Source organism: Heterocephalus glaber, unplaced genomic scaffold, assembly GCF_053883595.1.
Source record: "Heterocephalus glaber isolate CG9 unplaced genomic scaffold, H.glaber_assembly_v1.0 deba00001610, whole genome shotgun sequence".
Lineage (NCBI taxonomy): Eukaryota > Metazoa > Chordata > Mammalia > Rodentia > Bathyergidae > Heterocephalus > Heterocephalus glaber.
In genome coordinates, this window is record NW_028258381.1 from 6818815 (window position 1) to 6832782 (window position 13968).

At 42.4% G+C, this 13968-nt stretch overlaps 1 protein-coding gene across 5 annotated transcripts in view; it reads left to right on the top strand.

Moving 5' to 3' along the window:
- The window catches only part of Ermard (ER membrane associated RNA degradation), a 25817-nt gene extending 13943 nt beyond the window's left edge, over positions 1-11874 (top strand). For 4 of the 5 annotated variants that reach the window (XM_004868842.3, XM_087196011.1, XM_021247608.2 and 1 more), the window contains 9 exons: positions 205-234; positions 1290-1358; positions 2459-2632; positions 5818-5901; positions 7618-7694; positions 8462-8584; positions 8921-9139; positions 9963-10076; positions 11686-11874. In XM_004868842.3, the coding sequence (XP_004868899.2) occupies positions 205-234; positions 1290-1358; positions 2459-2632; positions 5818-5901; positions 7618-7694; positions 8462-8584; positions 8921-9139; positions 9963-10076; positions 11686-11869 (1074 nt within the window). In that variant the 3' untranslated portion in view covers positions 11870-11874. The remainder of the gene's footprint in view (positions 1-204; positions 235-1289; positions 1359-2458; positions 2633-5817; positions 5902-7617; positions 7695-8461; positions 8585-8920; positions 9140-9962; positions 10077-11685) is intronic. The other variant, XM_021247610.2, reaches the window with a different exon arrangement.
- Positions 11875-13968: the final 2094 nt, after the last annotated feature.

The following is a 13968-nucleotide window of genomic DNA, read 5'->3' on the forward strand; positions in this document are numbered from 1 at the left end:
TTGGAAAAGTTTGTTTCCAAGCATGGACAACCAGGTCCTTTCCTCCGAGGAAGATGAGAATAACAGAGGTGGTTTCACTAGGCACCGGCACCTCCCCGCTTTGTGGTTTCAGCTTTGTGACTATGAGACTTTTTCCTTACTTTGAATGATATTAGTCTATTGTATTCTGCTTTAATTATTTCTTATTTCTTTTCTTTTCCACAGTCAACAACTCTTTATACCACCTTTGATGAAGTAAGTACACTTACAAGGCAATTTAAGATAAAATATTATCTTCTTTTAAAATGCAAATTAAAATACAAAGTTATTGACCATAAGTCATACACTTACAGGAAAACATTGATAGTAATATAAGCAAAAAAGTGTTTAAATATACTTTCAGGTTAATTTTGAGACCTGATGTTCTAGTTTCTAAAGTTATACAAAACTCAAAATTTGGAAAACACCAAAGATATTGACATTTTTGGCTATACTTAGAGATGTACATTTTACATATAGAATTAATGTTTGTATGCAACATATGCCTCAGCTATTGCTGTTTGTTTATAGTGTGTGCTGATGTCTTTAATCTGCACATTGGGGATATGATTCTAAAAGTGAAAACCCAGAAGAGAAAGAATTAGAATTGAAAATGTCTTGTATCACCCATGGAGTGTAGAGGCTTCTAGGTGTGTAATCTTGCGTGGTAATTCTCCTGTACCTGAGCAGTGACAGCACAGGACTGTCGCGAAGGCTACAGTAGAGCTTTGGGCATTTGGGTCGTTTTGCCTTACAGTGACTATACAACTCCTAAGTGACTGTGCAGTGCAGAGTTAAAAATGTACCTGCCTGCTTGCAGGTTTATCCCATTGGTAAATGATTTGCTGTCAATGCATGATGCATATGGTAATGTAAGGATTAAGTTACATATGTAGTCTAATAAATCAGCATTGGGTTAGTGTCCAGGATTGGGTCAGGGCTCTTGGGCTTTAAAGTCCCAAGTGCTATCAGTTTTAAGGTAATGCATCGGGACATCAGACACAAGCACACGCACACACACAGTCACAATGTTCAGTTAAAGGATAGGGTAGGTTTAGCGTAACATGTTATATTAATTATAAGCAATTAAAATGAAATATGAAGAGTCTTAAAATCATAGCAGTCACCATTCAGAAAAACTGTTTGCAACCAGTATAATGGCATTGAGAATGTGTGTATTTTACTTTAGTGTGTGTATGTGTATAAAAGAGACAGTGTTGGGGGTGTGTGTATCAGTTTAACAGTATATTTCTTTATTTTTGGTGTTTTAGATTCTGGCAAAACATTTGACCAGTGGTAGAATCAACCAGCTTCCTCTTTTTCTCGGAGAGCCTGCTATGGTAAAGTGCTAGGTATTTCCCAGTCTTGTACTCTCATGCTTATGAATGTGTTTGTACTTTCCAGCAAGAAATCGATGTGGGCATGCTCAGGAGCAGCCCTAGGCCCCTGCTGAGCTTTCTGCCTTAGTCTTTGCCACAGAGCTTGTGCTATGACTCAGCTGGGGCACTCTGCTTGATGCTGGGCATTTGGATCCTATTTTAAGCTCTGGCGACTTAGCTGCCTTGTTCCTAAGCAATAGTGCATTTGTTGCTTATATGTGTTTGTGCTGTAGAAGTTTGTGTATTTACTTTGTGAAATATAACAATAGTCAAATTTGACAAAGAAGATGGAGTATTGGATGGAAAAGAATTTATTTAGAGCCAATTTGTATTTCTCAGGGTTTTTTATATTTTATGAAGCTATTGCAGACTGTTTTGGACTGCAAATAGACATTTATTCCTTATGAGAGTTAGCAGACCTACATTCTGGTTACTAGATTCCTTATCTCACTGGGCATTTGCTCCTGCCACCAGAAAGCAGGATGGCTGAACCAGTTCATCTGATATTTTTTTCGACTTTGAGTCTCTGGGACTCTCTGTTTATTGGCAGTGTGCCCAGGTCAGCAGTTTTCTAACCTCTTTACTCTGTAACCTGAGAAAGAGGCCTTGGGAGTATGTTGTTAAAGGAAGAAGCAGCTGTCTTCATCAGCTTCAAAGATGGAAGAAGGGCCACAGACAAGCCAGGAGGAAGGAGGCAGTGGTACAAGGACTCTGCTCATGCCAGCAAGAGCAGTGTTTCTTGTGTTGCCTTGGAAATGTTTGTTTCCAAACATGGACAGTTTGGAGAAAAGTTTGTTTCCAAACATAGGCAGTCAGGTCCTTTCCTTGGAGGATGGTGAGAATAACAGAAATGGTTTCACTAGCACTTGAACCTCCCAAGCGCCTCTTGTTCCATCCTGCCTGGTGCTTGGAGGGAGCAAGGGCTCCCAGTAAGAACCTGCAAGGCTCACTTTCCCCAGAGTTTCACACATGTGCCAGGTGCCCCCCTGCTCTGAGCCTTGCACTTGTCCGTCCTTCTGCCTGGAACACTAACAAAACCTTTTCTCTCGGTTCTCTAAAAGGAATTTCTCTGGGATTTCCTGAACTATCAGGAGGGTCCCCGTATACGTGATCGCTTAAGCCATGGGGAGATCAACTTCTCTGAATTTCCAAAGGAAGCAGCAAGTCAGTTGCTCGCATTTTCCGTTGTACTGTTACTAAGATTCTCTGATGCAGCAGTGCTTGCAACTGTTAAGGTAATGCACAGGGCAGAGAGCCATCAGTGGGACCACTGTCAATCAGCAATAGAAGAATATATTTTATTTTTCACATGTAGTTAACTCTTGTTTTTGGTACTGGGGACCAAACTCGGTTCCTTGAGCTTGTGAGGCAGATGGCGGAAACACTGAGCTAAATCTCCGGCCCTTTAATTAACTCTATCATCTTTTATTTGATTTATAGTATCCTTCTACCAGCACAAGTGTTTGTGAGTCGATAACATGCATGTATCAATCAATGCCGTTAAAAATAAAGTAATTTAATTCATTTCTTACGTACATGTGCCTTTGTTTTCAGCAGCAGCATGGTATTAAAAAGCAAAGAACATAGGGCCAGGGATTTAGCTCAGTGGTTTTGCCGCCTGCTGCGCAAGTGCAAGGACCCGAGTTGGATCCCCAGTACCAAAAAAAAAAAGCAAAAAAAAAAAAAAAAAAAGCAAAGAACAAATTGTAAAACATAATTAACAAAATATTAGGAAGTTTTTATAGGTGTCTGTTAAATTGGTGGGGTGGGATATTTGTTTCTGCCAGTTGATTGTAATTCTTTTGTTACTTTAAGATAATTTACATTAGAACATTTTATTGATATTTTTGTTTCCAGATTATGTGTAGCAGTTATTTTTAGAATGGTTTAAAAGTTTATACAAGATAGAAAAATTAATACAAAATTGGACAGACATCAGGAACTCCGCCTCAAGACATAACTAGTGTTCATAGTTGAGTGTCTTTACATCATGTCTGCCCCAAGAGTTGGCCAAAATGGGTCACAGGAGAATGAGTTCTGTGCCCCAGGTTTTCATTCAGTAAGACAATGGCTGTGTTCTGCTTTGTTCTGTTCATCAGCTGCCTGTCCTTCCCTTTCTTTAACACAGCATCATGTATCAATCAGTCCTTCATAGATGGATGGGTTATAAATTCACCTGATGTGGAAAATTCCTAATTATGGTACTGAAATGAACATGTTTGTCCATTTGAGTACTTGTGTTAGTAAATTTGTGAAAGTAAAGCCAAAAGTATCAGTGAGACCTTGTTTTCCTTTTCATTTCTTAGGTTTACTAGATGTCTGTAATTCTTTCATTAACTACCTATCATTGTCTTTTGCTCCATTTTGTTAAGATTTATTTTTTTCATTGGTTTATTAGCACCATTTACCATTTTCTCATACTGCCTATTGTCTTTAACTTTTTGTTCTTTTTTTCTCTTTGGCTTCTGTATTTATAGCCATTCTTAAAAGCTTCTTTTGCTTTCAAAATTATAAATATATTCATACATCTTCCATAATACTTTTACCATTTCTTTTTTTCCATTAACATCGTTTGATACAACTGAGATTTAGTTCATCTTGGGGCTGAGGTAGAGAAACTAGCTTTACTTTTTTTTCTTTTTAAACCTAATGAGATGGCTGCACTTCATGTAGAGAGCCAACCTCTTTTTTCAACATGCACTAGTCTCCATCCTGGACTCCAGTAAAAGCTCTTGTCTTCACTGAAGCTTTATGATATAGTTTAGTACCTGCCAAATTAGACTTCCGTAACTCCTATTGTCTCAGATATTTCCTGCCTATTCACTCATTATTATTATTTCATATGAATGTGGTGGTTAAAATAAAGACAAAACCCAGAAGACAAAAAGCAATGAGCTTTTGGTGTATTAGCACAGGGAGCCAACTTGTGTACTGTGCTGGAGACTGCTCCAGACACAGTTTCTCTTGTCCCCTCACTGGCCTCCTATCTCAGTACACTTCATCCTTGCAGGCAAGCAGGCCACAACCTGCCAGTCCTCTCTGTTTTCACGTTCCACACTCAGTCCTCCCCTGCCTTGAAAGTATATCCCAGATCTGTTACCCTTGTCACTCTGCTGCTATCATTGGGAGAAACCATCCTCACTTGCCTTGGAATGCTTCTGGCTGAGTCCTCTGCTTCCTCCTGTGACATTCTCTTCTTATCATGCCAGCTAGATCCTTTTTCACATGTTTTGCCCCTCTTTAACTACAGGCCTTCAGTGGTTTCACATAGAACAGTCAGGTTCTTGGCAGGGACCTGCAGGCAGGCGGTGTCCCCACAGACTCATAACTAACCTGCACTCGAAGCTCTGTGTGCCCTGTGAGGATGTCCCCTTGAGTGCACTGTGTGCTCCCCACCCACACAGTACTCTGGATGAGGTCAGTCTGTAAGAAAACAAAGTCAGCAGGGACCTTAGAAATTAAGTTCCAACCACTTTAGTCATTTGTTCTGGACTGTTGAGAATTCTAGACAGTTACTGCTTTTACATTTGTTCAACTATCCATTCTCTTTGCTTCTATTGGTTTCCTTTGTGTACTTGGATTTTCCTGTTATATAGTTATATCAGCTTCAGATAATGTTATTTTTATTCTTTTTAAAATACAGATACGGTGTTTAGCAGTTAAGTGTTTTAGCCATGTAATTCCCTTTTAGTTGTATTGATTTAAAATTAGTTGTATTGCACTGAAAATTTTTACAGTTTGGTATCTTTTGTTTTTATGCATTTACAGTTTTCTTGCATTTGGGACAAAGGTGGATGTGGGCTTCATAATTTATAACTGCTATTAGGCTCCATTTAAAAATCATTTTGCAGACATTCCTCCTTTAATGGCCAGGTTTCATTCTTGCGACTGGGTTGTTAAATTATTTGGTCTCTGAATGAGGAATTGTATACACTGTGTACATTACAATATTCAGAACAAAGAAAGGGTCAAAGGAAACTTGATGACTTTGCTTTTATTAGCATAACTCTTACATGAAGTACTGTAACGTATAACAGAACATAAAACTACAGTACTATATTGTCCAGTATAATCAGCAAAACTTACAGTACTGTATAAACAAGGTATATGGTACAAAAAAAGACATTGAGGCTCTATATGCAAGATGTACAGAACTGTACCAATGAATGAATGGACAGGTTGTAAGTCTGAGCAGTAGATTATAAGCCCGAACAGTTGTTAAACAGGTAGGTCATTAAACTAGGAATATCTGCACTGGCTGTGATTTGACTACTGGGTCTAACTTATTTTGATGATGTTTTACTGCAATGTAATTGAAAAAGATAATGAGAAATTAAGATTCTAAATTACCAATAATTCAACAGAAAAAAACTAGAAACCTGACCAAAAATTGTGATACCATGTATTTTTTCTTAACTAGGAGGAAGCAGCAGTAATGCTGCTGATGAGACTTGCTGAAGGCTACCATTCTCACTGCCATCCAGCCTTTCAGCTTAAAAAACAGGTATGTTGTGGCTGAATGCAGGGAGTAAGCCAGCATGTGTGAAACTGCTCCCACTGCAGAGGCATCTGAAGCACCAGGCACTTGTCCAAACATTCTGACAGTAGCACATCACCTGCTGTATGACCTCGGTCGAGTAGCTCAGTCTTTCTGAGCTTCCGTGGCTCAGGTTCAGCATCTAAGTTGAGTCGTGTCAGATGTTTCTGATATGAAGTGGAGAGTGCAGGCAGGGAGTGTGTCACAGAGAGCCCTGGCTGTTACTCTCTCCTACATCCAGGACTGGGAGCAGTTTGTCAGTGGGGAGGAAGGTTGTTTTTTCTTCCACTGTGTAAGACTAGCTTTTGTTAACTCACAAATTCAAACCAGGAACTTCGGTTGGGAATTGGCTAAGGTGCTTAATTCTGCATGTGGCAGGATGTGAAGGCTACACAAGAACAGGAAAGGGTCAGTCCCCAAGGCTGTCAGACCCAGGATGCCTGCTCGTGTGTGACGTGTCATGAGCTTGCCCTCCTCCAGGAAGCTGTGCCATCAGCACAGTGTCTGTGGAAAGCTGTGCCTCCAGAAGATAGAGGTGTAGCTGACAGTGTGCATAGCACCACCCATGAACAGGGTGTCAGCAGGGAAGCAGAGAGGAGAAGCATACTGTGCTTTTAAAGGAGGAATATAGCCAGAGAGGGATTGAGTGGGGTCTGGTTTGGAACAGATGTATGGGCTGTGTTGTTCTGATACTGCTCCATCACTGGACTCATGACCAACATCCCCTATCATGACACTGCACTTTGCAAGGAGGCATTAGAAGGATAGAACTTCCAGAACTTCCCTGCAGGGACTAGTGTTCAGATACAGTGAAGTAGTGAGGAAAGCCTCCAAGTCAGTATGTGCCTATTCATCTGGATGTGGGTCCAGATCTAGGCCCTGCTGTGTTCCATACTATCCTCTTCCAAAGCCCAGGTATCTCTCCTTCCATGCTCTCTGAGGTCCTTTTCTGAATCCTGAGTGTCCCTCCCTTGTTCTCTTCAGTCCTTTTCTGGAGCCTAGGTGTCTGTCCCTCTTTCTGTACTCCATCGCATCTGTAGCTGCAGGTAATCCCACCCATGCTTTATAAGGTCTTTCTCTGGTTATTGCTGCTGCAGACCAATTATCCTTTCAGAGGTGTCCATAGCCACCACTTAGTATGCTCTCATTGTGAGTCAGAAATTTGAGGAGGGTTCTGCCAAGAGACCTGTCATATGGGCTTTAGCTCCCATGATGGGCTGTGGTCCCTCTGAGCTCTGCTGGGTGGGTTCCCATCCGTAAAGGCTGGAAGCTGGTCTGAAGCCTTGTGAGGTGGTGGCTGGCTCTGCCTATGGTGCATGACCCTGACAACTAGGGATGAGGGTGGGGCATGTCAGAGGCACCTCTGTTGTTCTCTTGGTCACAATTCCAGTTCAGGGGAGGACGCAGGTCCCACCTCTCAGATGAAAGTATGAGGAGGATTTGTGGCTGTGTTCACAGCCACGCAGAGGTTATCTGGCTGGAGATCTCTGATTGAATATCTTTCCCTTGTGGGAATACACTGAATTCCTGAGCCACACCTTCTAACTTTCAAATGCTGTAGATCTGTAAGAATTTTACAAATAATACATTCTAGAAAGTGTTTTAACATCTATAACAGTTGGGAACATATTTTCTAGGATATTATTATAAATTCTTCCAAAGCAGTTGAGTGTTTCCTCCCAGGTGCTGAGCTGTGAGGAAAGCATCAGGATGTGGCCTTTGCTGCCTTTGCCGGAAGAACCCTGTCAGGACATGGCCAGGTTTGTTGTCTTGGGCTGTGCGGCTCCTAAGGTTGGCAGCTTCAGTGGGCATCAGAGAGCTCCTCCTCCCTGGGGCTGCTGGAAGTCAAGGGGAAAGGAATTGCTGGGCCTGTGGGCTGCTGCAGGCAGGCAGAGCCGGAGGCCCTACTGACTGTGACCTCCAGGCAGAGTGCAAGTCTCGTGTTTGTGGGGAGGATAGTGGCATCCACAGAGAACAGTTCAGGAGACTATTAGGAGTCTGCTCAGTCATGGTGGAACACGCCTGTAATGACAGCTACTTGGAGACTGAGAACAGGGGATTGCAAGTTTGAGGCCAGCCTGGGCAACTTAGTGAGATCCTGTCTCAAAATAAAAAGCAATAGGAATATGGAGCAGTTGCCTAACATATCTGATTCCCTGGGTTCCTTCCCCAGGACCGCCAGAAAAAAAAAAAGGGAAGGAAACAAAAAAACAGGAAAGAGGATTCTAGAACTCAGGAGGAAGAGGTGGACATACAAGTTTTGGGATCATAGAGTGTGGCAGACATACTTATTTGATGGAATAAGTTTTGGGTGATTCACAGATCACCTTTTGTCTACATAGGACATTGCATATTATATTATTTATTCTTACCACTCTGTAATGGAGTTCGTGTTTATTTTATATTTGAGGAGCTAAATTTCAAGTTAAGTTTATTGCTTGTTGAACACTGGAGTAAATTACTTTGCATAGGCACTAATGTGGGCATTTTACCATTACTGTGTGTCTTTAAATATTTTGTTTTTCAGAATGGAAGATAGTGAAACAAATGCCTGCTACTCTTTAATTACAAAAATTGTGCATGAGCTCTGTTACCACGTGCCTGAGAATCATCGTGCTCTTAGTGTCTTCGGTGATCTTCCTGCTGAGGAGTGAGTGCAGGATAGGTGACAGTTTTAAACATCATTAAGCAAATAAGGATAGAAAGTTTAGCTGTTTTCTGTATTAAATTTCAGAAGCCAATGTTAGTGCCCTAAGTAGAATTATCAGATAAGGTTTGGTTATTGTGCAAATGTTGGTGTATCTGATGAGGTTATAAATACTCTTCTGTTCCCACAATTCAACATTATTTAACACTTGCCATGTGTCCTAGCCCATCCCAGGCCCGTGCCCCCAGAGCTTTGCAGGAGAGCCCATCTGGGCCTAGGTCTGGCAGCAATGCCCTGAGGATGGGACATGTCCCCTAAAAGTTTTGCTCTTGCTTGCAGGTGGCCCCCACTGCTTTATGCACTCTGCAACATGCATGTCTCCACGCTCTTCTGCCCCAGAGCCATGCTCGAAGTGCTGGGTGTGCTCCGCAGCATCACTTCCCACTGCCAGTGCGTGTCCAGCCAGGTGGTCACCTCCCTGCAGCTGAGGCACCAGCAGTGGGAGGAGAGGAGGCTGCGCTCCCGACAGCGGCGGAACTACCTGAGCATGAGGGCCAGGTATGGCTGGCCAGGTGTGGTGGGAGGCAACTGGATGTAATTCTGGCCTTTACTTAATCCTGTGCCTTTCTCAGGTAGCACATACTTTGTACATACTTTTTAAAGTAACATTTATGAGCTTGACATATGGAAGTGTGGGTTCCACCTACCCAAATGTATATTTGGACCTACAATCTAACAGTGTGTTAACTTGGGTTTGTCAGCTTTGTGGCTTCTTCACTTGACAGCATATATTTTGGAATACAAGAAAAGTCCATTTTGGAAAATTTCTAGAATTTGAGTTGAGCAGTGTGGGTGTTCCCCATGCTTATGATAGGAATTGGTTGATTGCTTTCAGAGAGTGCTTGGTTTACACTCTTATAATTGGTAAGGTAGTGCCATTACAACACTTCCTCCCAAAACAGTATTTTTAAACATCTTTACTGGTTTTAAGGAAAAAGAAATCTGACTTTTTAAATTAGACTTTTTGAGTTGGTAGACATTGAACACACTTTCATATTTAAGCCATTTGTTTATCTCTTCTTGTAAAAGTTCTTTACTGAGCTTGAGGTAGTATGCTGATGACCAAGAACATGAGGACTGAGCAGTTGTACTGGTGCTGCTGATGGCCCAACCTGTGCAGGGCAGGGCTGTTGTGGCTCAGACCAGACAGGGTGCTGCAGCCCAGGTTCCAGACAGAAGGCAGGTTCTGGGCTCACAGTGTCTGGAAAACCATCATCTGAGATGCCTGAAAAAGATGTTGGTTAGGGGAAGAGCTTGTTTTCCCTATGAAAGTAGAAGTTATTTGTTTGTCAAATTGTAATTTACTTTTATCTGTTTCCAGTATTAGGCTTCTGTCTCCTGTGCTTTATCTGATTTTATTGCTTATTGCACTGGAATTGGTCAACATTCATTTTGTCCATGGAAAAAATACTTATGACTATCAGCAGTATCTAAAGTGAGTATGTTCTGTTTGCAAGAAATCATGTTTAGGTAATTTTTGAATAATTTCCACCCCTAACCACCTGCCTTTGGAAGTGTTATTAACACCACCCCCCACCCCCGCAGATTCTGATGAGCTTTAGCTGATCTTTGTGTTTTTGGTGCTAGTAAGTTTGATGCCCACATGGGCACATTTCACAAAATTGGATATGGTTCACATTTGAATCCTTCCAGAATTCTCCAATCTGTACAGAAATAACATGGTGCCTGGGTACAGGTTGGATGAGACTCTGGAAATGGTGTTTCCAGGAGCCTGAGGCACTGAGCCCCCTTGATAACACCAACAACTGTCTTGGGCAGAGGTTTGGACCGTCCAGACCTAGGAATCCATAAGTGGATAACCCATGTGTCACACACATCACGAGAATCCAGAGATTCAGACCTGAGGAGGCCCCTCAGACAGACCAACCCAAGAAGCAGCCTGTACTCAGATGTAGCTGCCATCAGTGAAACCTTGCTACCAATCCTGGAAGTTCTTGATGTCTTTCGTTGGTCTTAAGCTAATGATGGAAAACCTTGTAGAGCTTCAGTGATACAAATAGCCCACTGCAACTCGTGTGCCATAGGTTCGCCACCACTAGTCTAAGATAATGCTTTGCAGGTGCCAGGCACATTGTTAACATATTTCAAATGAACAGGAAAACACAACCGCAGCATTGGATGGACACTAAGTCCAAGGAGAGTGCAGTGTTTGTGTGCAAGATGCTCTCACTGACTACTCTGGCCAGGCCTCTCAGCCAGGCACCTTTGGCATTTGGGCTGGGCCTTCTCTTGTGGGAGCACCTGCCCACTGCAGCAACCCTGGCCTCCACCTACATGTACAAGTAGCACCCCCTAGTTGTGACAGTCGGGAGTGGAGTAGGCATGGCTGGATATCCCTGGGGACAAAATCACCCAGTTGAGAACCACTCCCCTAGGTGAAGGACCTGTGGTTTGTGGTTCAGATTTCAAGATAAAAATTGGAGAAGTTTATGCTACTTGGGAAACTTTGAGAACTTTGGAAAAGTAAAAATGGCATCCTTACTAGTTAATAGATAACTTGAGTCATTTTGGTGAATCTTTAAGGAAGAGCATTCCTCATGGCCCTAGCTGTCTCACAGTGGTATGGTCAGTTATCGGAGGCCTCTGTCCCAGGGTAAGGGTATGTGCGGGTGTGGAGGTGTCTCTACAGGCCAGGCCATCTCCCTGCATCCATGTGTGGGCTGCATGCCTGTTCTGGGCCAGTCCAGTACAGAAGGTCCTGGAGATTCTTTCTGGAATTACATTTGGTCACGTAAAAGCATCATGGCTGGATTTGAGAGCATGTATGAAAAGGCACTTGATTTTTATAAAACTTCCAGAAGCTCGTCCAGGTATTGATGACATATACCTCTCAGCATTTTTATTTCTCCTATAATTTGCATTCTCTTATTTCATCTTGCACGTATTTCTTTTTCTGAATCCAAAGATAAAAGTTAAGACATATTCAACTGTAATCTTAAATTCCCAGAGCATTGAGAAGACATTTAAGTCATTATTCCATTTTGTAATGTATAGACAAGTCAGTTTCTTTCTTTTCTTGACAGGTTCTTTAAGTCAGTCTTGCAGTATTCTGAGAACCTCGTGGCCTATACCAGACCGGAGAAGAACAAATGGAGAGAAACCATCAGTCTTACACATGCAGCTTTGATGAAAATTTGGACTTTTAGTGAAAAGAAACAAATGTTAATACATTCATCCAAAAAATCCACAAATAAAGCAATCTTATGAAAACACTTATAAGTCAAGATGTTTGGATTGCAACAAAAACCAACTGAAATAGATTTTAACAGCATGTAAATTGAATATCCACCAGGGCATAGATTTGAGGGTCCATTTGTGTTTCTGCAGCTTTCTGATGTGTTCTTCCAGAATGGTCAGTATGACCTTCAGGCTGTCCTCTGTGGTAACCAGATCACCGAAATAGGTTTTGGTTCCATGTCCTCTTATCCATAGGTTGCAAGAAGGCCCAGCTGCTTCTCACCCAACTGGTACCTAGAAAGATGTGGCTTCACTCTTACTGGGCAAAGCCAGCTCTTCACAGCAATCACTGGCCAGTGGTTAGGCCAGATCAGCCTCTGGGATAAAGCAGTTGGATTTGGTGGAATTTAGTGTATCATGCAAGGATGTATGATCCACATACTTGAGCCAGCTCCTTGGCACACTATCTCAGGGACACATGACTCTCATGCACATGATATCAGGTTCTCAGTCTGCTACCTCAGGGATGCGTGACACACATGTGATGTTAGGTCCTCAGCCTGTTACCTCAGGGATGTGTGACACACACATGTCAGGTCCTCAGTCTGTTACCTCAGGGATGTGTGATATATGTGATGCCCGGTCCTCAGTCTATAACCTCAGGGATGCATGACACATGATGTCAGGTCCTCTGTTACCTCAGGGATGCATGAAACACATGATGCCAGGTCCTCAGTCTGTTACCTCAGGGATGTGTCACAGACATGTGATGCCAGGTCCTCAGTGTACCACATTAGGAACTCATGACTTAAACATGATACCAGGTCTTCAATGCACCACTTCAGGAACACATAACACATGATGCTGGGTCTTCAGTGTATCGCCTCAGGGATGCATGACATACATGAAGGCCTGGTCCTTTGTACCATTGCGAACCCATGGCCCACACACATGATGCCATGATTTGTGCACACTAGTCAGAGACACATGCCTCACACACATGAAGACATGTTTTCTCCCTTCACTCAATGAAATAGGCTCTACCTTTTTGCAGTTCTGTCTTTGGTGTATCACAGCCAGAAGTATGTGATGTCTTTGCTTCATTCATGCGGTGTGAAACTATACATTTGAAAGGATAAGGCTAGAATTTCTTCATTATATCTCTTTTGTATCTCCTAACTAATGTGTGATTTGATACCCGAACCATTTGAATATTCCTTTTCCATCACTTTCTCTCATTTTTATGAAGTAATTTTTATTCTTGCTTGAGCCTTCTTTGCTATCAAATGCTAATTTTCTGTTGCTAGTATGGGTGAAATAAGGTTGTCATTTTCCTCTGAAGAAGAGTTACAGCTTCCAGCATAATTAACAAATTAATTAGAGTGTTTCCTGCCAGAAATAAAGCCTGTCATCCAACATGTCTAATAAACATATAAGGGTGGTTTTGGGGGCGGGGGGAGGCCAGCTGTTTCGACCTCAGGGAGGACTTGCTTTCTGCAATCTTACTAGAAGAGAAACCAACTGAACTGTGTCCCAGTTCATTTTATGTTAACACTTTGTTGAATGTCCTACATACCAGGCTCTGAGCCATCACTGAGTGCACAGATAAGGCCTTCCCCAACCTCTAGACCAAGCAGCTCATGCTCCTCATGTCTGACCAGTTCTTCAGAGGAAACAGTAATCAGAAGCCAGTCATGCTGGCACACATGCAATCTCAGCACCTGGGAGGCTTACACAGGAAAATTGATAGTTCAAGGTCAGCTGGAGATACATACTGACATCCTATCTTTAAAAAAAAATTATGAGGCAAACAGATTGGAGCAAACTCTCAAATCTCTGCCACTTGCAGTCACAGGACACTGGCTGTTGGGAGCAATGCTACATAATTTGGAGGGGGGGATCATTTGATTAGACTCAGCTATGGGATTTGGAGACATAATTCAATTTTGGCCTCCGGTCACAACTGAGACCTCAATGATCCGGTGATGCTGTGATGCTCCAGGACAAGATTACAGCAGCTGAAGACCTCCTGGGAGGAACAAAATCTTCGTCTGCATAGTTCCTCGTTGATCTAGGAATTCCATCTCTCCCTAGTCATCTGTTGCATTTGTGTCTCCTGATGTACTGAA